A 25,455-nucleotide genomic window follows, 5' to 3' on the forward strand; every position below is an offset into this window, starting at 1 on the left:
ACTGAGTTCAGTAACACTGCCGAAATATCGGGAGCTCAGTAAATAAATATAAAACGTGGTAGGATCCTGTGAATTATACGTTTAAAACGTGTACTTTTGAAACCTTCTAAACTTCCCAGAGAGGTTCAGAAAAATCTTGACTATAATTGTTTTAGTTAATTATTTTATCATTGATCGTGTATTTCTAAACAAAAAAGATGAATAATATTCATATTGTTAACTGGGCCTTAACACGAATAATTTTATGGTAAACATACGTATTTACCTATTTTTAACTACCTACATTCCAGAGTCAGCTCGTGACCACGAGTCGTAACATCGGGGGAGGTAAATAATTATATTTACGATAACATTATTGGTGTTAAGACCCTAAATGGCTCAATAATAGAGACGGTCAAAAAGATGTTAATAAAGATAACCTTAATGTTAAGTAATGGACGACCTCTTATAACGAAATGGTTACGATTAAACATTAAATTTACCTACATTTAATCTAGGTAGGTCAGCTCACTGTATATATCCATTACGGATCAAAACAACAATTAAATCTATTGGTATGTGTAATTATATCATAATTGTTTATAGACGGCATAATAACCTGTTAATATTTTCATGTCGTAGATATTTTATATATGGTATACAAAGCGACTGTGATGTTCCTAGACAGTATTAGGTATTCGAGGACAGCTAGATATATGATTATTGATTTAACATAGGCTAATAATTAATGACATATATAAGGATATAGGCTAAGTGTTATCTGTACAAAGTTATTTTAATAAATATATGAAAATAAAGTATTTAAATAATACACGCATATTATTTTCTGTCCTATATAAGTTCATCGTTTTGCATTAGTAAAATGCCGCTAGTTTGACATAGTCCTAAGTAAAACATAGTCCTATTGTAAATGGAAATTTAATAATATTTTATCAAGATATTCAATACGTTGTTTTTAAAATATTTATGCTCCTAACATTATACGAGTATAATATTAAAAGTGATTCTATAAACTAGTCAACCGTAATAAACAGAATAACAATATTTTAACAAACATAGTTTTACTATCTACCGAAGTGCAATGATATAAAGCAAACACCACTATGATGGTATAATGTAATTTATTTCAGCTATGAACTATAATAAGTGCTTATGAATATGAGAATGACAAATATTATTAATAAATACGCTACACATTAATATCATCAATGATTTCATGACTAAACATTGTATGTTTAGTCATCAAATCATTGATGTAGTCGCTGGTAAGTTACCATTAATTATTGTCTAACAATAATGTAAACATTCAGAGAAATTCTTGAGATAAATTCTTATTAGTGTTAAAACTATGAAAAATTTGAAGTTATTATTATTGGAATTTATATCCTGATCGATTAATAATTAGACTCATTTACCAGTACAAAACCGGTGATGCTTCGATGTGTCGATACAAAAAATGAGATATTTCTATTAATCTACAATAAAAATAACATTGGTCCTTCGAGCCGGAACAATAAATACAAATACTTTTAATCTTGACTCCTATTACAGACTTATAGAAATGCATTTTTTATATAAACGTTCTTCCAATTCTTTGTACTGATAAATTCGATACCTACAAGAAAAACCTCTAACAATGTACTTACATATGTTTTGGTAATATAGACACAAAATCTTAAAGATTAAACATTAATCATCTTCATAATTCAGATGAACAGATGTGGAGTCGTCGGTGGTGTTGTCCTTCTGACATTTCGCTGGACGACAGACGCGGCTTTTCATTAGTTTATGACAAGCTTTTCCATTTCCAGAAGCCCGGCGCTAAAAAACAATTAACCAATAGAATAGAAGAATTGAATTTAGTTATTACGGGATTTTGTTTAAGATATCCTTGCAATAAAATTATCAAGACATACTCGGATAATAAAAAAAACTTAATTTACAGTATTTCAAAATTATTTGTTGTTGGATAGGGTATGCTTGAACTTATTTATATATACAATTTTGTTTTATTTAAAAAACTACTGATATAACATTTCAATTCACATTGCAAAGAGGATAAATAATGTAGATACCCTGGGTGGGCTCCACCACCACTCCTATATATATTTTTGGTATGTTTTATGGATAAAATTAATTTGCCCATTATAGACGGTGCCAAAGTCCGTAAGTTTAAAAAATTTACGGTTAAGATGAAATAAGTTTAGCATTTTGGTCTTTGGTCATCTACATTTTAGGTACATTTTGAAGAAGTCTTTACAATATAAGACGTATAGAATGCTTGGAATTACAATATTTCTTTCTGGTAAGAGAAAAAAAAATCTAAATTTCAGATCATCTTAAATCAAATTAAGAAAAAGATTTTTTCTTTTAATCGACAGCTTATTTTCTTCTTCTAGATACGGCAATTTGTGTTACCATTAGCCATTTTACAAATCATACTCAGATGATTAAGTAAAATAAACATTAATTAATGCATAAATTAATAAACAATTAAATAAGTTTTAATAAAATATTAAATTCAAGATTTTCAAATTGAAAACTTCACTTTGGATTGAGAATTCACGTATTTATAAAATGTTTTTATTAATTAAATCTAAATATGTTTATTATACGGTTAAAATATGGGAAAGCATTAATAGTTCATGTAATATATAAATTGTCATATTTGTGATATAAAAACGTCTGTAGGTGAAGGACAGTAAAATTACCGGGGAATAATAAAAATAATTAACAACCAAAGGTAACATAAAAGTCATAATATGAGTAATATATATTGTATCTGTAATTCTACTAATTTGTCTATTCTATACACAATTACTCTCCAGTCACATAAAAATCCATAACCTTTTGTGAATTCTGTTATAGGTGCTGCCTATGAGTTAAACACCTTTAAACTTCGCACAGCCTTCACTGCACTAATGTATACTAAACTCACCAAAACCAATCGATAGTTGAGTTCGACAGCGAAGCCACAATCCCCGATACAGTCGCTCCAACCGAGCCATGGACCCGTCTCGCAATTCGCGTCCTCTACTTAATGAATAATTGAAAAAAAAAGGTCACATAAAAAATAATACGAAATATTAGAAATAAAGATAGTTATAAAATCATTTAAAGTATAGTCATGCGTCCAAATAAAGAAATATACTTATTTTACTTACAGAAGAAGTTTTACATAAACGTTACGACACATAATAAGTAGATACAGATAATGTATGCTATTGTAACGTACCTTCAGGGGTAGGCACATCATTCTGTATCACTTCATTATCTTCGTACGATGGCATTTTATTCTTTTTTGTGCTCAATTCTGTGTGAGAACTCGCAGCTGAAGATAAAAAATCGTCATGAATAATTATGTAAATGTGTTTATCATATGTTTGATATTCTATTTTCTTTTTGAAACTCGAATTCCGCTTTCAAAGCAAAGTCAACCTAAAGTTAAGGCATTTTTTGAGTCAAAGGTAAAAGTAAAAAATGTGGACTGTTGTACCATGTCAGCTTGACCTCCACGCGGTTCCCTCTGGAAGCCATCATGGTATATTCCTTCCATCATGACAAATCACCAGCTGATCATTATCACCATCATATGAACATGAGGTCTGACCTCATGTTCGTATATTATATTATATTATTTACACTCCTAAATTATATTTAGTATACCGTTCATAATTAAAGACCTAATTGAAGTTGTTATCGTTTTATTCATTTTAGTCTTCATTACGTTTTAAAAGACCTGTACACCATCTTTGTACTGTTCTTTTGAAACCTAATCCAATTATTGGATTGACATCAATTTTAAGATGAGAATCCAGAGTCGACCTGCAGATTGCTGCGTTTTCTTTTTACTGTATCTACGCGTGTAAATATGCATTTCATATCATAAATAGCTACCCGCCCAGGCTTCACACGGGTATATATGTAATATACATATAAGCATCCCTCTTAAATCACTCTATTTATTGCTATAAACGACATTAAAATCCGTTGCGTAATTTCAAAGATCAAAGCAAACAGACAGCGGCAGCGACTTCATTTTGTACTACACATGTAGAGACTGGTGATACCAAAACGAAACAATTGGGAAATTCTCATGTAATTACATATATGTACATGTAGATTATGTACAAAAACAAAACACAATGAGCCAGTAAGGTGACGACTGTAAACATCGTATTGATACTTACTAGTAGTTGGGGTTGCTTGGGTGACAGTAGATTGAGTAACAGGAGATTGTGTAGCAGTAATTTGGATGACGTTAGTTCGGGTCATGTAAGTTTTGGTAATGTTCCCGCAGACGCGCAGGCAGAGTTCTCTGGTACGGAAATTGTTAGCGTTGCCACCACATCCGGTGAATCCGAATGGCTCGCAGGTGTGGGTCTCTATGTCGTAGAACCAGCGCTCGCTGTAACTGCGGCATGGTCCCACCGACAACGGCAAATAGCACACCGCTAAAGTAATAATAATTATATTGTACAAATACATACTTTGTTAAGTCATTTTAGGGTAACAGTGTATAAATGTCATCAATGATCATAAGAAAATAAGAAGACTAATTCGTCATATTTTGCTGCTAATTTTAATTATTTAATATATTAAATATTTTTGTTTAATATTAAATAATTATAACGAGGAGCAAAATATCAATAATTAGTATTCTTATTTTTGTTATTTATTACAATATTATTTCAAATGTTTTTAATTTTTTTTTAATTTAAAAAATATTATGGAATACACAAAAGGTAAATACTTCCTATTTAAATAAACTTAATCCTAAATTAAGAAGATTAAGTTTATAATAATCAATTGAAAATGGTCACAGATAATGTATATATGATCTAAGTATTTACAAAAAATATACTAAGTATTTTTATTAGATGTTTAATACCCATAGGCTCTGTATTCAGTATGAGCAACACGCAAGTTTCATGCTCGTTCTTCTTGTGATGAGTCTGCATTACGAATGAATGGTAGAATATAAAAATGTAACTATTCAAAAATGCTTATATTAAGTTTATTTGAATAAAGATTATTTCTATTTCTGCTTAGTTTTGTACTAGATAGTTCTGTATGAATTGTCCTAGATTATTATTATTATAAACAAATCATACCCGATGTAATAGTCTGATTACAGGTGATGTCTTCTCCATCACAGAGAGATTCCTGTTGAGTCAACGTGAACTGGCATTTTTCTAAGTGTTCATGAACTAGTCTCTCTACCTCCAGATCCTCAGCTGTGACATTCTCCCGTGGGGCACTCTTTTGAAATACAAATAATATTATAGTCAGATGTCATTGTAGTTGTAAATCATCTTGACGTAGTATTATCCTAAATCACACTTTAAGAGTAGTATCTCGACGCTCCTTATAGTACGGTGCGGTAAGCTAAATAATTTTTACTAAAAACTATTTTATTAATATGATTACCTAAATTACTGATTTTTCTTATTATAAAATGAAACACCGCTGAATCTAGGAAACTGTATTTAACAAAAGTACAATTAGCGCCATCTAGCGAAAAAACACAGAATTATTCCCGACATTCCGCCCACCAAGAACTCTGTTCTTCATATGTGGGCCGCCCACCATAGCAGAGTTATTTATTGGAATTTTGGGAACGGAATAAGTTTTGAAATAGGGCGTTTTAGCGTTGAATTTTTACATTTGAGTGTCACAACTCTCACATGTCCATCTGGACCAGTGTGCTTGTGTAATATACGCCCCAGTAGCCACTTAGTTGGGGGCAAGTCATCCTTTATAATGACGACATCATCTATCTCCGGAATTTGGTTCGAATTTTGCCATTTATGACGTTGTTGCATGGTGTGTAAATATTCTCTGGACCATCTGCGCCAGAATTGTAACATTAATCTTTGTGTTAATCTCCATCTATTCAAAGGACTAATACATTTTTCATCCTCATCATTCTTCTCAGGTATGCTAATTAATGGTTCACCAACAAGAAAATGTCCAGGTGTAAGTGGTGCAAGATCATCAGGATAATCGTTGAGCAAACAAATAGGTCGCGAATTGAGACAAGCTTCGATTTGATGTAACAAGGTTGTCATTTCCTCGAAGGTCAGTTTTGAATCGCCGATTATTTTAATAATATTTGTCTTAAGTATTTTAATTCCTGCTTCCCAAAGCCCACCGAAATTTGGTGCTCTCGGGGGTATAAAATGCCACGTAGTGCCATCATTACTGAGTAATTCGGCAACCTCTTTTAATACGCCAATCATGGCTTGGTTCAACATCTGTGTAAGTTCTCTTGCAGCTCCAACGAAATTCAAGCCATTGTCACTGTATAAATCGGAACAGTGACCTCGACGTGACACAAATCTTCTAAAGGCAGCGATAAAACCCTGTGAAGTAAGGTCACTTACAGCTTCAATGTGGACTGCTTTTGTTTTCATGCAAATAAAGAGACACAAATATCCCTTGTAAGCCTTTTGGCCTCTACCCTTGGATGCTCTCATTTGTATTGGTCCAGCAAAATCTACTCCGCTGGTCTTAAAGGCGCGTCCTGGTTGAACGCGAACGGCAGGTAGTTGACCCATCTTAGGTTGTATTGTCTTGCCTCTATATCTTAAACAAACTGTGCATTCTCGGTAACATTTTTTTACTAATTGTTTTAAACTAATAATCCAGTAGCGACTTCTCAAATAATTTATGGTAAGGGCAACACCACCATGTAATAATTTTAAGTGAGCATCTCGTATAATTAAAATTGTAAGGTGAGTATTATTGGGTATAATAATTGGATGTTTGTGTTGTTGTGATAACTGAGAAGCTTGTATTCTTCCACCTACTCGTAGAAGACCATCAGTATCAAGGTAAGGTGATAAGAAATAGAGTTTACTTCGTTTTTTGATTTTTCTATTTTGTTTTAAATCATTAATTTCTTCTAAAAATTCTTCTTGTTGTACCATTTTTATTAATGTATCTAAAGTTATTCTTAACTCTTCACTAGTTAAATAAGTGTTTAATTTCATTCTAATATCTTTTTTTGTTTTCAGGTGCAGTAAACGACGACAATAGCTGAGTACCCGAATCATTCTGGTAAGTGTTGAAAATCTGTTCCAGATCGGTTCATCTTTTTCACATATGAAAACCTTTGTATGTTGTTTTCTTTCTTCTAACTTTGTTTCAGGTATTGTTGTCATTGACTTCTGTGAAATTTCTTGGCTTAACCAAGTGGGACCCTTCCACCAGGTTTGTTTTTCTTTTAATTCAGATGGATTGACACCACGTGACGCGATATCAGCAGGGTTCTCCATAGAATTTACGTGACTCCAACATTTATTGTTTAATCTGGTTTGAATTTCTGTAACCCTATTACCTACAAATGTTTGCCACTTTGTTGGCTGAGATGCAATCCAAGCTAATACTACCATCGAGTCAGTATAAGCAAATATGTTACTACTGGATATTTTTAAAGTATTTGCGGCTTCTGCCAGTAGTTTTGAAAGTAGAACGGCTGCACACAACTCCAGACGAGCAATGGAAATCTGTTTTAGTGGTGCCACTTTAGTTTTACTTTCTAGTATAGTTACAAAAATATTATCTCTGCTAACTACCCTTACATAGACCACAGCTGCATATGCAACTGTGGAAGCATCTGCAAATCCATGTAGTTCAACTCTTTCATTTTCTTGGTAAGTATGAATCCATCTTTCTATGTGTATCACTTCTAATTCTGGGAGTTGTTTTCTGAAACATAACCATTCTTCTTTCAGGTTTGTTGGTATATCTTCATCCCACCCACATGTACAGAGCCATAATTTTTGAATTAATATCTTAACCTTTACTATAATTGGAGATAGCCACCCGAAGGGATCAAATAGGCGTGCCACCTCAGACAGAATGCTTCGTTTTGTTATTGTATCTGGTACATGAGGTAAGTTAATGTAAACTTTGAATTTGTCATCTAATCTGTCCCAAGAAAGTCCCAGTATTTTAATAATTTTATCAAATTTAATCTCCAATGGTTTTATATTTCTTTCTTTATTTTGTATGATTTTATCTAATAATTTGTCAGAGTTACTGGACCACTTTTGTAATTCAAATCCAGCACATTTCAGCAACTCATCCAGTTGTCTATAAATTTCCATCGCTTGATGTATATCATTAGCTCCACTCATCAGGTCATCCATATAAAATGATTTTTTTTTTACAATTTCAGCGGCTAAAGGAAATCGATGTCCTTCATCTTCTGCTATTTGTATGAGAGTACGGACTGCCAAAAATGGTGCTGCAGCTGTACCAAAGGTTACAGTAAGTAGTTTGTATGAGGCTATATCTTTATGAGGGCTTTCCCGCCACAATATTCTTTGATAATCTGTATGTTTGTCTGTCACCAGCACTTGACGGTACATCTTCACAATATCACTTATGAGTACTATTTTAAATGTTCTCCACTCCATTAATAGTGTTCGTAAGTCTCTTTGAATTACAGGACCAGTCATCATGGTATCATTAAGTGAGTATCCCTTGGATCCCTTAGCCGACGCGTCGAAGACGACACGCAGTTTTGTAGTATCTTTGTCTTCTCTAAGTACAGCGTGATGCGGTAGGTAAATTGCATCATCAATATCTTCGGAAGCTTCTATCATATGTCCTAGTTTGAGATACTCATTGATCACAGTACTATATTCTTGTTTTAATTTATTGTTGTATTTGAATCGTCTTTCCAGTTGTAAAAATCTAGAAGTAGCTATTTCTTTAGTTTTACCACACTTTTCTGCTGGCTCTACATCTTCTCTAAAAGGTAAATGCACCTTATATCTACCAGATTCCGTTCTTATTGTAGTTTGTTTGTATAACTCCTCACATTTCTTTTCTTCTTGGGTAATTTTTCTTTCAGAGGTAAGTACTTCGTTTTCAATCTCCCAAAATTTTTTCAGTATATCATTATCACATATACATACATGTAAATTAGTTAATTGTTTTTGTGTTTTAGGTTGTGTGTTGCTAGTATCACCAGATAGAATCCAGCCCAGATGTGTAGATTGTGCTATAATGGACCCAGATGGACTTTTCAGCAATCCGACATCTATGATTTTGCTATAGACTTCAGCTCCTAGCAGTAGGTGTATTTTGTTCGGAATATTAAACCCTGGATCTGCTAGTGTTATGTTTTCAAGGGCAGGCCAATTAGACATCGTAACTTGCTGTGTAGGTAAGTAGTTTGTGATATTGCGTAATACATACGCTCTAATAAGGATAGTGAAGTTTGTTTTCAGTCTTGATCGAAGTTCAAGCTGTACTGTATATTTGGTTTGTAATTTTATTCCTCCACTCAATCCTGATACCACGCCGCTGGTTTTCTCTCTTTTCAAACCCAAGGTCTGAACAAGATCTTCTGACACAAACGTGGCTTGAGAGCCTTGATCAATGAGAGCACGGTAGGTGTGTATATTACTATGACTTGAAGTCACATCCACCAGTGCAGTTGCTAATAAGATTTGACCAGGTTGTTTTACAAAATGTGACACTATGTTTGTCTGATCTTCATGACTTTCACCTCTTACAGGTTCCTTTCTTTCAGGGTGTAACAATGAATGATGTTTCTTCTGGCAAACACGACATGATGTTTTCCGTAAACATTTATTTACAGAATGATTTGGAATCAAACAATTGAAGCAAAGTTTGTTAGTTTGTACAAAGTCTGTTCTCTCTTTGTAACATAATTTTGCAAACTGTTTACACATATATATGTAGTGATCACCTTTACAATATGAACAAATTATTGTTTTGTTATCTATTGTTGAATAAAATGTCCTTGGTTTCAATATTTTATTTGATTGTTCTAACATTTCTAATGATCTGAATCTTGTTTCAAGAAATAATTGCAATTGGTTAAATGTTGTAAACTCTTGGTCTGGTGAAGTATGTTGCTCCCATAGCCGACGACTTTCAGGATCTAATTTAGTGACTGTCATATAGACCATAATGCTATCCCATGACTCGGTAGGCAAACCGAGATGTTTCAATGAGTTTAAACATTCAATGGTTGTATCAATCAGTTGTTTTATATTAAATGCAGATTCAAATGATATATTTTTTAAATTAAAGAGTTTCTTGAAAATACAATTTGATAAATACTTCTTGTTATTATATCTATTTTTCAATGTAGTCCAAGCTTGTTCATAGTTTTGACTTGTTATAGGTATACTTCTAAGTAACTGTTCGGCTTCACCCGTCACAGATGTTTTGAGATAATGAAGTTTTTGAACATTGTCTAGGTTCTTATTTGAATGGATTAATGTATTGAATAAATCATGGAAGGATTGCCAATCCGTGTATTTGCTTGAAAATATAGGAATTTTGATAGTCGGTAAGGTAATTTCGGTAGTTTTAAGTTGTTTTTCTGCTGGTTGTTTTTCATTCTTACGGTGACAATTTTTGTATTTCATTTCGTAAATCTCCCTTGTATTCGATATATATTTCTTCACATTGGTTGTAAATATCATTCTTAAAGTATTCAATTTCTTTACGTTTTTCCCTTTTAATTTCTGCAATTAGTTGATCATGATCGGTTTTAAATGATTGCCATGTCTTGTCTAAACTTTCCAAACGCGTTTCTAAGTAGCTCAATGTAATTCTTTGTTTTGGACTTTTGTGATAATTTCGTTGTCCCTTAGAAATTTGTTCACATCTTTCTTCTTGTACGTTAAGTAATTGTAATATTTTCTCCATTGTTATCAAATAAATGAGACGGAAATGATAAGTAGCACTAAGTACACAAGTTAAAGTTTTCGATAAATTTACTAAGTTCAATATTAACAACACAAATTGTTCACAAGTCCCAGTTACACTAAATTGTAATTTGTTTTTATAGTAAACGGTTTTAAATGTTTTAATATGAATACACTATTAAATCACAGAAATGTTCAATGTCCAAATTGTTTATTTTTCGTAATCTTTTTTCACTATAGTTTTTAGGTTAGGAAAAACGCATGTCAACTTAGTTCGATATTGTTTTTTTTCTTTGACACTAATTATGACTGACACTTGCTTGAGTATAGGAGATTTTTTTAATTAATCACATAAGAACATCCTTCTCGAAGGACCACTATGATTACCTAAATTACTGATTTTTCTTATATATGAAACACCGCTGAATCTAGGAAACTGTATTTAACAAAAGTACAATTAGCGCCATCTAGCGAAAAAACACAGAATTATTCCCGACAAATATTATTTATATTATATATATAAAATTATCCGAGTTAACAATAACAACCCTCGGGTCGATCTCTCGTTTAATGTAAACGGAGATGGAACCCCTAGTGGTACTCTCAGACTAAAGTCTAAAGTATATACGCAGGAATCTACCTTCAGCTGCTGTAAATCCTTCCGCGAGTATAGAGTAGGGTAAGGTTGCTCAAGTCGTACCATGGCCTAAATCGTACCCTGGCAATATTTCGTCTGATACATATAAATTGCACCATCTGGTGTCGTTTACCTGAACTATTTAGTCGAGCGAACAAACGCAAACAAGTGGATCGCTGGGCGGCTTCGTGAAGCAAAAATAATTAAATAGTAAGTTTTTTTAACAGTTTTCATTAAAATTTTTGGCTCATTTCTAAGCTTTTTAAGGCAGGAATATGATGCTTACTTTTATTCTTTGTTAAAATCTATTTTTAATACTTATCTGACAATCGTTTAGGCATATACAAAGTGTAGAAGTTTTATAGGTTATGTTAGTGATTTTAGTTTTAAAGTTAGGCTATCCCGCCGCTTAAGTCGTACCTGTACAAGTTTCCTTACTCGTACCGGTACAACTTAGGTATTAAGAAAATGTTTTTTTGTTTTTTTTTGTAATTTACTTTACTTTTTATTAGGTAATAAATATGATGAAGAGAAAATACAATACTTGGAAGCAGGAGGATATGGACGAAGCTTTAGAGAAACATCGAAATGGAGAAATAGGGTTCAATGAAGCTTGTAGAAGATTTAAAATACCAAAACCTACACTACGACGACATTTGAAAGGATTGAACAAAAAAACAAAATTTGGACGACCTAATGATATACCACCAGACATGGAAAAGATATTAGCACAACATTTGATAAATTTAGAGTCTTGTTTTTTCGGATTAACTACCACTGAATTCAGGAAACTTGCCTTCGATCTTGCTGAAAAATGTCAACTACCTCATCGCTTTAACAGGGAGAAAAAAATAGCAGGAAAAAAATGGTATTACAGGTTTATGAAAGAGCATCCTGGTTTATCCTTACGTGTTCCTGAACCAACATCGATGGCCAGAAGTAAAGGGTTTAATAAAGAGCGGGTTAATGAGTTTTTTGATAAGTATGAAGAAATTCTAGATAAATACAAGTTTGCTGCACATCAAATATATAACATGGATGAAACTGCGTTATCCACCGTTCACAAACCTTCCAAAGTTATTGCTCAAAAAGGAAAACACCAAGTGGGTGCAATTACAAGTGGAGAAAGGGGTCTGACCACAACTTGCATATGCGCGATGAATTCAGCAGGCGAATTTATACCACCAATGTTAATATTTAAACGTAGCAGGCTGAATGATGCTTTAAAAAAAGGAGCTCCACCAAACACAGCATTTGGTACTTCGAAGAATGGATGGATAACATCAGAACTTTTTGTTAAATGGCTTCAACATTTTATTAAGTGTACAAGATTAGAAAAAATCGACCAAAAACAAATATTGCTTTTACTAGATGGTCATAGTACACATACAAAAAATTTAGAAGCAATCCAGATGGCTCGCGATTATGGCATAGTAATGCTTTCATTTCCTGCTCACACAACACATCGTCTACAACCGTTGGACAGATCGTTTTTTAAATCATTGAAAAGCTGTTACAATGAAGCAGCATCTTCATGGCTACGTTCAAATCCTGGTAGTGTCATAAAACAAGCAAACGTTGCAGAGCTGCTTGGAAAAGCATACCCTAGGTCGGTTCGTATGGATATAGCGCTTAATGGTTTTAAAGCAACAGGGTTGTGGCCGTGTGATAGAAATGTCATTAAAGAAGAGGATTTCGTAGCCTCTGTATACATCTCTGATCCATCAAATCAAGAACTTGGTGATTCAACTGAACCAACTAGGGAATCACCCGCTAGAGCCACATCGCCATCGATTTTAACATCATCAATAGTTGCATCGCCTCCAATAAGGGCTGTATCTCCACCAATCTTTTCATCACCATCATCACCAAAAATTATAACGCCGCCTTTAGCAACTAGAGAATCAACACCACCCAACATTCAACCGGAACCTTCTACAATATCACAAGATACTTCACACAATGACGATAATTTAACAGTAGATAATCAACAAATAAAGTCTCACTTGAATATTTTATCTCCTATACCTTGCATAAAAACAGTCATTAAAAAAATGAAGAAAGGTACTAAGCCAACAATGGAATTAACTTCAAGTCCATATAAAAATGAAATCGAAGAAAAGGAAAACATAATTAAAAGGAAGAAACCTGTACTAGATAGGAAAAAAATTAAAATAGAAAAACGAATAAATAAAAGTCTAAAAGGAAGAAATACTAATGAAATATGCAAAAAGAACAAAAAAATAAAAGCTAAAGAAACGTGGTTATGCAAACTATGTAGGGAAGATCGAGAAGAAAACATGATCCAGTGTATAAAATGTAAAGGTTGGATACATGATCTATGTGCAGGCGTTGAGAGTAAAGTAAAGAAATATATTTGTGATATCTGTGTCCAATCTCAATAATTATCTAAGCATTACTTTTTTTTCAAGATGTTACCTATAATTTTATTTTCTGTGTGTTATTTACTTAGTAATTAGGTTTGATTTTGTAACAATAAGTGTTTTAAGTTGAACTCAGACTGAATTGTTTCTATTTTTTTAGTTTTTCATATGATCTCATGTTATTAAGTATTTTTCTATATAGTTTATTATGTGTTCATTGAAGTTTATTTTCTAAGTACGACTAAGGCTATAGGTGTTACGAATTAGGCGACTAAGCGCTTTAATCGTACCGAAGGTATGTTTTTTAAAAACGTTAAAATACCTACTTTGTTAAAAAAAATCCAAGTTTCTGTGATTGTTGATTAAAAGCCAAATAAATAAAGATTCACAAAATGCATAATATTTTGTTTTATTTCAATTGCAGTGAATATTATAGTATTATTTCCTTAGGGGGTACGACATAAGCAACCTTACCCTACCATCTGCCACTCGCCCCCTATCGATGAAGCTGTAAAAGTCAGCTGTGGCCAAAATAATGAAGTATTAAAGTTCGAAAAAATAGAATGGTTGGTGACATACGACATTCTATAGAAAGGCGAAAATGCCCCGCCAAAGTGCAATCAGTATGCGCGTGAGAAATGGCTGTAAGCGTTCCTGCACCAGGTAGAGTCGCGGCCAAAAGCATTAAGTATAATAGTTCGAAAAAATTGAATGGATGGTTACATACGACATTCTGTAGAAAGGCGAATGTGCCCCGCCAGCGCGCTATCAGTATGCGCGTGAGGAGTGGCTGTAGACGCGCCTGCACCAGGTAGAGTCGGTTCCGCACGCGCCGCCCGCGGCCGCAGCGCTCCGAGCACGGTGACCAGTTACCCCACTGCGTCACCTTGCACGCGCCACGCGTCTCGTCCTTGTGTTTTTTTAGACTATAAACAACTAGCTGAGCCCACGGTTTCATCCGCGTGAATATAATCTATTTGTTATAGTAATGTAGGTATAAGCTATATTATTGTAAAGTTTCATTAAACATATTTAGTAGTTTTTGCGTGAAAGAGTAACAAACATTCATCCACATTCACAAATTTATGTGTTTATAATGTTATAGAAATATCAGTAAGATTATTGCATGAGGTAACATTCTCAAATACCAAATAGATAAAGACAATAAATCATATATAAAAATCTATAGTATTGACTGCCTCAGTGGTATATCGGTGTTTACTTCCCAAGGTTGCGAGTTCGATTCCTCGCACGGTTCATACATTTGTATTTATGTGTATGATTGTTTGTACAGTCCTACATCTTTTCTATGTATATTATACATATATGTATTTACAAAACAATGTATCTGAGTATTTATATATGTTAAAAAAGGTAACCAGAGCTTGTGTTAATGGTACTAGACCCATACCACAAGCTCTGCTTACTTTTTTTAATAACTTATAGTCTTATAAGGCTAAAAGAAGGCCCAACATCGGAATGAGACATATTCCCTGTTCCGTTTGGCTAAACGTGTCTTACAATAAATGTTTTTATATATTTCTATTTAGCTATATCTTCCACACAGTTCTTCCACCTGTCTTCAATCATCGTAACGAATCGTCTCCTTCCTAATAAGAAGTGAGATCAAAGATTATGAAACTTCAAAATATTATTCTTACCCTAAAGAACCAATCCAGGACCGAAGCGTTGACATAAGTTGCAGTCCGTCTACAAACAGAAATTCAGACAATTTATTCATTTGCTTTTAAATACCACATTTATTGTAACGAAAATATTAATGACTAAGAGACACATAGTCTACTTCAAATTTCCACAAAAATAAAAAAAACTTTCATACAGTATTGTTTATAAGTGCACCCACACATTTTAGGATTAGCCCCGAGTCTTGATAATTACCCCTTCTTATCTTTATCAAAAAGCCATCAAATTAAATTTCATCAAAATAAATTTTCATTAAAGTATAATTAAGCAAAAGTGGAATTTTTTTATAGTACATACAATTTTTCCACTTTTGCTTAATTATACTTGAATGAAAATTTTAATATGTTACTAGTGCAACTAGTACAAGCGATTTTTGAATGAGTTAGACGGTGTTGCTCAAGCCGGTAATAATAGATAATAGACATCACTCTCGGTACTTATAAAGTAACCGGTCAATGGTTTTCACCCACATATATACCCGATTAACATATAGCAGATAGTACTTACTTCTCACAAGGACCAATCTCGCAAGGCAAAGCCTGACTCATAACGGTAGATGCGCGGAATCCAACGTTGCAGTGTTTGAACGCGCGCGGCAGCAGGTAGTGGCGCGTGCGTGATCGCACACCGCAGCCCTCGCACGGCGACCACTCCGACCACGACGACACCGCACATGGTCCTGTCGACTCAGCTGGGTCCGCCTCGTAGTCTGATATAGCTCTAAAAGATTATTTCCATTATTTTTCTACCCTTATCCTCATAATTATGAGATCGGCATAATATGTTTATCCAAATTATTATGGTTTTCGTCTAATTCATCTATAATTTTATAACCGGCCGCCCAAGAGCACCCGCAACACCAGGGGAATTGCAAGTGGGTTGCCGTCCTTTTGAGAAGGAATAAGGTCTTTTCTTAAAGGTTTAATTATTGGTTCGTAAATAAGTAATTCCACAATGTGGCTGTGCGTGGCAAAAAAATATCTGGAAAAACGCGCGGTAGATGAGGTTTTATAAGGGACACGGAGTTATTAAAGGATATAAAGAAATTGTAGAGAAACTAAGTACAAATATATCTATACAAAATAAAAAAAATCGAGCTAATCCTATACTACGACACCTGACCAGCATGTTTGTATTAAGAGACTAAAACATCATGTTATGAGGAGAGACCGAGCGCTGCAGATGACAATAGATTGTTATAATGATGAAGTGTCATGAGATGTCAAAGTAAATAATACCTGCAATGCATTCTGGGTCCGATACATGGTTTGTGATCGGTGAGTGGTACGCGGCATGCCTCGGCGTACGCGCGAGCCGGCCATACGTAATTTCGTTGTCGTGAGGCGTAACCCTGGCCGCACGTGACGCTACACGGGCCCCACTGGCCCCAAGCGTGCGTGATGCAGGCGCTACCGCTAGCAGGCGACTCCTGGCCATGCTCGTTGTTCATCTCTGTCGTACACCAGTACCGTATTTACTACCACCAAATCGAGTACTTTTTAAATTAGAAAATTCATGAATTTTTCATTATTGAATTATCTTTAACCCATTGTTTGGAGTCAGAGTTTTTTTTATACCACGTAGGTGGCAAACAAGCATACAGTCCATCTGATGGTAAAATGTTATCGTAGCCTATGGACGCCTGAAACACCCGGGGTGTAACCTGCGCGTTGCCGACACTTAAGAAACCTTAATATAGTCTTCTTAAAAAGCGTAGTATGTCGTTCTTCAATTTCTATCGGCAGCATTATATATGAGCTTACTCCGCTTTTAGACATATAAAGTTTTTAATTTTCAATCCATATTTTCGTCAACCGTTGTTTACTTTTATGCCCAATCACATTCACATTTAATGTCTTCTTTAAAACTTTATCTTTGTTATTCCGCATATAGTCCATATATCAAGAATGTCGGTTACATGCAGGTTTAATGAAGTAGTCAGAGGCACTACCAATTGTCGACATCGCGATGCATGCGCCTTATAGGTTCGAGGCACTCCAATGAAGTCAATTACAAAATAATTACAGTTAATAGTAAAACATACAAGAATACATATTAAAATTGCCAAACTTACCGGCGGCAGCAACACCGCAGATTTTCTCATAAAGCCGAAGCCGAGTAAGACGTAATCTAGCGAAGGGTCGCATTTCATTGCTGCTACTGAAGAACGGTGAGCGCACATCACGAGGCCAATCTGGTCTCAGAGCACGTACCGGCGCGGCCGGCACCGTGGGATGGCGACGGGCCTAAACAACAAACATTATTCAAATACTTTGCAGCTGACATATTGAACTAATGAACTGACAAATTAATCTAGAGATATCTAGTTCACCAACCAACTCCTTCATTTATAAAAAGTTTAATGCACTACTTACTTCAATTTAGTTGTACAATGTATGTATGATACATTGAAAAATTTGGCTATAATAGTACCTAGAAATCTGCCTAGAATTATCGGAAATATTAAGAACGGTATAGGTTACCTCGTTTTAAAATTAACAATATGTTTTGGTGGTAATATGCAAACACAGAAAACATTTAACTGAAACTTAACAGAATATAATTTGATAATATCACAGATAACATAATATTACTTACAGTACTTACGTACAGTAATATATTAAGTAATATGTTAAGTATACTAACAGTATAAGTAAGTCCATCATCAGTGCCCGCATCATAAGGATATAGAGGAAGAGTTGCAGAAGTGCTCCAGGTACAGTTAGAATTGCATAGCTCCAATGCCGATACACCAACAATCCAATCCGGTGACGGGGCTAATTTCGATGCTAGAGAGATTAAATGATGTTTGGCGTCCACACGAAATACTGCAAACGTGTTAGGGTTGACACCTCTGGCGACTTGTTGCCAAGATATGCCACGAGCTTTGATTATTGTTCTAATATGGTCGCTCTGCAAAAAATGGCATAACACAATATTTCAATAGCACAAAACAATACCATACTAGCCCTATTCAGCCAGGGTTGAACAAAGAACATAATATGTTATAGTTATAGTCTGTTCAGCTGTATAATGTTATAGTGACACAATTTTTGTGGTGCTTTCACAGATTACGGTCCGAGAGATTGTGGTACAATCGCTTTTTACGCCACCTTTAGAATGTATACAGATTGGATACAAATAAAATCAAAAAGCAAAATAAAGCGGGAATGTAGATAGACTAGAATAATCACCAGAATAGTCCACAGATATAGACTTTTCAAAATCGTCTGTCTGAATGCCTCCATTTTAGCCGCCAAGCAGCTTACTTGTAAGCTGTGTTTGTAGAGTGCAAACAAGACCATGAAATTACAAAGTAATAAGTCTTAGTCCTATAGAATAACAATGCATTAATGATATCACATGGTGTCACATAATAACGTAATATCCGTAGTTGCTATTCATTTATATAGACGATGGTTACCACTTACCATCAGGCAGATAAGTATATTTGCTATTTCATTTTCTTAAAAAATTGCTCTTACCTCAGCTTTCAGTTCCTTCTCTAACGAAGTGGTGACTCCATCTTCAGCCAATTTTCGGAGCCCATTACTGGCTACCCTGCCTTCTTGCCATACTCTAAATTGGCCGGTATGTGAAGCACCTATAATATCTCCGAAGTGCGCTTGAGCTACCTCAGGTGGAAAATCTCGTGGGTGTGTATTGCGAGACCAAAGACCCTCAAATACTACCTGTGACAGACATTAAAAATTATACCGAAAGTTGACGAGCATATAGCTAGTTAAAAAGGTTTAATTAACTATAATAAAATAAAAAAGAAAACTAATAAATTTACATTGCTGTTAAAGCGAGAATAAATACCTACTTATAAAATGTCAATATTATACTATGTCATCTTCTAAATACCCTAATAACGTGTAATGGAAAACAACATAACAGATATTATTAGGACAAGACATATGAAAGCATAACGATACTGCATAAGATGTTTGTGTTTCAAGTTTACCTGAGCAGGCAGTGTCGTAAATGAAGAATGGAAAGCATTCCTGGTATTTAATGGTGCAATATTTCGCACGTCACAAACAATATGATATCGTGTCAAAAAGACGGATTTTTAATTTTCAAAACCGTAACTAGAATTTTTCTCCATAAACTAGTAAAACAATTGTATTTTAGTACAAATGTGACAAACATACATTACACATTTCTTTATCTGTTCAATTGTGCCATACATAACTATTATACATAGTAACATATATATAATTTGTGCATGTTTTATGCAAAATGATCGCGTTACAGTGTACTCTGTTGCCATTCACGAACATAGAAATTAATTTTATTTATCTCGATTTGCAACTAATATGTTGCTACCTAATTAAACTAAAAATGTAGTTAATTTTTATTAACGTAAAATGTGAGATTTCTATAGAATACACTTTACTTTATATTCTGTTGGCTGTTATATTTCGCACGATCCCTCGTGTTGTCTAGTCACCAATTGTATTAACTGTTACGTTTTAATAGATTTATATCTTTTTCCAATAATTTCCAATTACATAAAGAGCAAGATCTCAAAAAAAATACAAAATATTTTTCCGTGCTTCGGATGTCTTCTCAACATTTACTAAGTGTACACTTTTCTTTGCTATCATTTTTGTTTGTGACGTGTGATTTCATTGCCATAATGCTCTCTTTATGATACGCCAATATTCGATTAAGTGATCATGCCTTCATATACTGTAATTACAATGCCCATAAAGCCGACTTTGTACAAAGTTTACTACTGTGAAATATCATCAAATTAATATATTACTCATATATCATTTAAGTGATTTGTGCCTAAAAATATCTTACTTCATATTTAGCCTCGTCGCAAGCACAACAAGGCTCCACGATGTGCGGTTGCCGTGAAAAGCTACTAGAAACGGTGGTTGCAGGGCATATCTTCCGAGCTAATACTGACCAATTACCGGAGCCCACAGCTGGATTTGCGTGAGCACATAACAAGATGCAAGAGTTCGTAGCATTCGATGGCGCATTCCATAATACCTAGATTACAAAAAGTCATTAGTCTTAGATATTCAAACAACATTCATAACTTTTGGAAATATGTTTTTAATAGTATCCTCGACGTATATTACAACGTAAAGAATTAGCAAAACAATTGCCTGTTGCTCTTATAAACAAATGTTTATACCTTACGTCTTTTATATTTTTTATTGTATAACCACCAAATCACCAAATACACTATTGCAAAGGTATTCAATATTCTATTAATACTAAAGTTTGATAGCCAGATTTCAATTATTTTTAGTGTGACGAAATGATAAGGAATGAATACTATATACACTTAGTAATAGTTGACAGTTGTTTTACCACGATTCGAATTATTTATATGTACAATTAATTCAGGAAATATTATTAACGAGAAGTAGAGTACTTTTAAAAAATTTTCACTTATTCCAAATTACCAACAAAAGTAGGTACCTAATATTAATAACAAAATAAAGAAATATAAAATTAATTACGTATATCAATAAGTATTACTTCATATAAAATCTATTATATTTTTAGAGCATCGTGATCTAGTTATTCACTATCCCGAAAAAGTCGTGGATTCAAATTTGGCCGACACCAAAAATAACTTATATTTGTTTGACTCTCTTGTTTTGTCTGACTCTGCGACGAAGGAAATGCAGATAAAAAAACAATAAATCCGATAAACTTGCCTCTGCGAAAGGTGGGCATGAATGAATTAAATTTTTGAATTTAACTTACTCGTATCTCAGTCTTGGGGTGTGCGGTAGCGTTATTAACAGCCGGCCTACAAAACGGGTGCGGCTTAGTTTGAGCATCATATTGTTGGAAAACTCCCAGAGGTAACACAGGCCCATTAGAGCTAGAACTATCATTAGGTTCAGTATTTACAGAATCTTCATTTTGCACCCATATAGTGAACTCTATGAATGGTGCCGGACCCTGTCCATTGTCTAAGCCTTGTAAAGAAACTAAAATGAATGATAATTTGTTATTAACACACAAGTATTTATGTACACACACACTAGTATTAAATACAACAATAAAAGAAATATCAGACGAATATGCACAAACAAATTAATAATCAAAATTTAGAACAGGTGCAGAAATTGCGTAACGCATGCTTACATTTCCTTCATGTTATGAAATTTTGTATATACTTACACTAATTAAGACAGGTTTTTTTATATTATTGAACAAATGAGCTTGGGGTTCATAGTATCGTTTAATTTATATACTCGTAAATAGAAATAATAAACTTAATCGAATATATAAACTTTGGAATAGTCATATTTTTTTATTCTACCTCTCATTCAGAAAGCAATCTCATCACAATAAGAACGAGTAAGAAACTTGCGTGTTGCTCTTTTAAATAAATGATCAGAATTACATTATTAAGAATTTAGTGTGAATAAGTATGTATTAAACAAAGTTATAAAGAATGTTATTCTTCTAAACACAATTACTGTAAATTCACCTGTATATAGCTCCCCTGGTAAGAACAGGTCTGGTTCGCCGGCAATTCCTATTCGATAATGTGAATCGGCGGGCTGCGCGTGCGACAGCGGGCGCTCGCACTGTTGCATAGTATCACTCGCAACAGCTGCGATGCATACTGCATATATTGTCATGAAGATATCCATATTGCCTGATAAGAAGAAAAAACTATCCTCATTGCCTTGCCTTTATCCCATTATATGGGGTCGTCGCAGTATGTCGTTGTTCTCCACTGATTCGTATTTTCCTGCATAAGTTTTTACGGCCGGCCGCCTGCTTGGCACCAACCCTCCTTGGGAAAGCTGTTGTTAGTTGTTTAACGCCCACCGTAAAGGCTAGTGAAATTGAACCGCGATTTATTTAAACTACATTTGTCCTATTACAACAAGGCATTTTTGCCTAAGTTTGATTGGCATGCTAATCAAGTTTTAGTTTTTCTTTCACAGGGTAGTGAAAGACAAACTTCTCAACAAAGGAGAAAAAATAATATTTATCATAATAATTTATAGATATAACAAAAACTAATAACTTTATACCTATACAAATACATGATAGATCTATGGGAAGACTATTATTGGGGGACTTTAACAATGTAAAAGAATCCAAGATAATGATTGATAGAATTTTTGTCTGTTTGAGCGCGCTAATCTCAGAAACGGTTTACCGATTTGTGTGCAATTTTTTGTTTGTTTCATTCGAATCGGTTCACAAACAAAAAAGTTATACTGATCACGCCGCGAGTAAAACTAGTACATTTTGTAATCTTAAATAAATGACCACTCTGTACATTTCTTTAATACCATGATGGTGGAAATGAAGCATACGGCCCATCTGATGGTAAACGGTTACTGCAGTTTATGGACCCCTGAAACAACCGGAGAGACGCATGCCTGTTGCCATCATATTTATATATATATGTACATATAATTCCAAAAAATATATATTACAAAAAAAAAACAATTTCTTGAGTTTAACAAAAAGGTTTTAGAAATTTTATGTTTATCAGCGAATGTTTACATAACAATATCAGAAACAAATTTAAAGTTATACTTCTCGTAACATTTGGTGTTTGTTTCAAACTGATTATAAAAGAAAAAGTATATATTATTTATCATTGTGAATACTAAACAACTATACAAAGTGGCAGGCTCAGGCAGTTTAAAATAAATTTATCAAACAATGATGAATCATCATATTTTCAGGACCGTGTCTTCGTTAAGTTGTAAGAAGAAGCGCAACCCAAGTATAGAGTCAACAAAAGCAAATAGAGCAGAGAAATTATTTTAGCTATCGCAAAATTATATTCTTTGTTTTTATTCGTATAAAAAAGTTATGTATTTTTACATATCAATCGCCACCATTTACGTCACTAACATAGGAGGAGGTGGGTGGGGTTGCTGAACTGAGCAGGGAGGTTTCAATTGGCGCACCCCGGCACTTGATAAAGGAGAGTCTATTCTGATCAAGCACGAACCAATTAATATACAATACAGATTGATTATTGAATGGAAAAAAAGTTAGATAATACATCAAATATATAATAATATAAAGTTATTCAACTCTCATACATATAGTTGCAAATATAACAAATTCTGTAATGATTAAAAAAAATATTTTAGACAAGATACCAACTGTTCCTTTAGTTTAATTTTAAATTATGGAAACAGTATTAATGTTCTAAAATATTGTATAACATAAAATTACTTTAAATTTTACACAAAATAAAATATCAATTTATGGCTTTAACATAAACATATAAAAAACAAATTTATCTAGTAACATAGGTTTCACTAGCTGTAATGTAATTTATGTGAACTGATTGGGAATTCATAAACAAAGGAATGTCACTGACCTATATATAGGTCGCCGGCAAATATCTGCGAACTTATTATTATATATAATTTTACAGATTCATATTATTATTTTGTTAAATTAATAAGTGGATACTAAATTCAATTAAATTTTCAATGAGTTTGCGTAAGGCGGTGACAAGCGTATGACGCGCGCCCGCCCTACGCGTTCGAAAGCTACGCGCGCTTCTACGGAACTAAGCGAGACAGGATTTGATTTTGCACGTCCGCGTCCCTTTAAAATATTGTAAACGCGCTCAATACTGTAGGTTACCTAGGTAGATGCACTATATATCGATCAACATTACATTGATTGTGCTCCTCTGACCTGGATGCTGACGCATGTAGCCATCTGTATTTTATACATATGCGCTTATAGCCTTTAGCAAACGATTAGTATTTATAATGTATTACATACGTAATGGAATAATATATTTAGTTTAAAAACTAGAAAAGTTATATTAATAAACATCATAATAAAGTACTGAAAAACAGATACCTATCCGAGAATTCTGCAATCATGATGAAACATTCCATTTTGTTTAAGTCGGGATTCGAAACCGTTTAAGTATTACGTTAAGAAAGGATGTTAGAATTTTGTTTTCTGAAGATCGAGATTATTGAGTATTAGGAAAAATTACACGTGATGGAATTTAGTAGATATACCTATTTATCTTAAGGTATATGTGCGGTTACAAAAAACTTAAAACAAGACAGATTAGGTGCGAGTTCTACTTCCATACAGAGTTTGTAATTAGTAGATATTCTAAATAGATATTATTTCAGATAATCTTTTGGATACATATTACTTTACTCATATCTACACTTATTGAGGGTTCTAGGTTATTTAAGTTTTTTTATTCAATAATCGTACTCTCTGATTCAAATACGGTTATTAATAAATTTACATTACGTTGTATATCAGTGTATTACCACAATCATTTAAGCATTTAACCTCTAGATGTTTAAATATCGATGTAGTTAGATATTAGTACCTAATTTTGACCAAAATTATGTACATACACTTAATGCATAGTGGGCTAATATAAATCATACTATTGCACGGTTATACGATACGCCTCTACATACACTTCTACTTAGTGAGAAAAGAGCAAGAAGTTAAGGGTCGTTTTACGCTCCTTTACCCCAAACAAAAGGCGTCTGCGGTAGTAATGGTGCCGAGTGAAGGCGTAAATTTATATACAAAGGACGCGACTTTTTATGTATACTCACCTAACATCAAAGGCGTTGCTCTACTGTAGAAAAGATATTGTACTATTGTGCCTGTTAGCATTTCACGATAGAAAAACTAAACATACAACAATTCTGAATTCTTTAAGATCCAAGCCAAACTAAGTGTTAGGGAATTGATAGGGAGTATTATGAGGATGAGAATTTATAGTCAGCTACAAAAAAAAATGCATTTATAAAATCTTATGTAATATTTATTGAATAATGTTGAAAATTATTACTAATATAATAGGTATAATAAATTAGTCGCAATTTATAGAATCTAACAATTTCGAAATGTGTAGAATAAGTAATTTCAATAGGTACCTAAACAATCACTTAAAATGTAATGATAGAGTTTGTATTATTTGGTTTTTATCCGTCGTGGGTTTCTTTGGGTCAATAGTCATTGCATTTTGATAAAAATACATACACGAGTGTTATCCCAAAAAGGG

At 33.7% G+C, this 25,455-nt stretch overlaps 1 protein-coding gene across 1 annotated transcript; it reads right to left on the reverse strand.

Annotated features, from left to right (window-relative positions):
- Positions 1–1,588: 1,588 nt before the first annotated feature.
- LOC131853398 (spondin-1-like) lies at positions 1,589–23,948 on the reverse strand. The gene is made up of 17 exons (XM_059204278.1): positions 23,773–23,948; positions 22,721–22,785; positions 21,901–22,071; positions 21,165–21,394; positions 20,241–20,435; positions 18,911–19,117; positions 18,072–18,338; positions 17,500–17,671; positions 16,664–16,877; positions 15,933–16,145; positions 15,383–15,431; positions 14,449–14,631; positions 5,115–5,262; positions 4,191–4,454; positions 3,236–3,331; positions 2,939–3,036; positions 1,589–1,821 (listed from the first exon to the last, which is right to left on the reverse strand). Exons 2-17 carry the CDS (start codon positions 22,749–22,751, stop codon positions 1,690–1,692), a joined length of 2,670 nt encoding a protein of 889 aa, XP_059060261.1. The 5' UTR covers positions 22,752–22,785; positions 23,773–23,948; the 3' UTR covers positions 1,589–1,689.
- Positions 23,949–25,455: the final 1,507 nt, after the last annotated feature.

The sequence above is a fragment of the Achroia grisella genome, unplaced genomic scaffold, assembly GCF_030625045.1.
Source record: "Achroia grisella isolate CSIRO2021 unplaced genomic scaffold, CSIRO_AGI_Agris_v1 utg900, whole genome shotgun sequence".
Lineage (NCBI taxonomy): Eukaryota > Metazoa > Arthropoda > Insecta > Lepidoptera > Pyralidae > Achroia > Achroia grisella.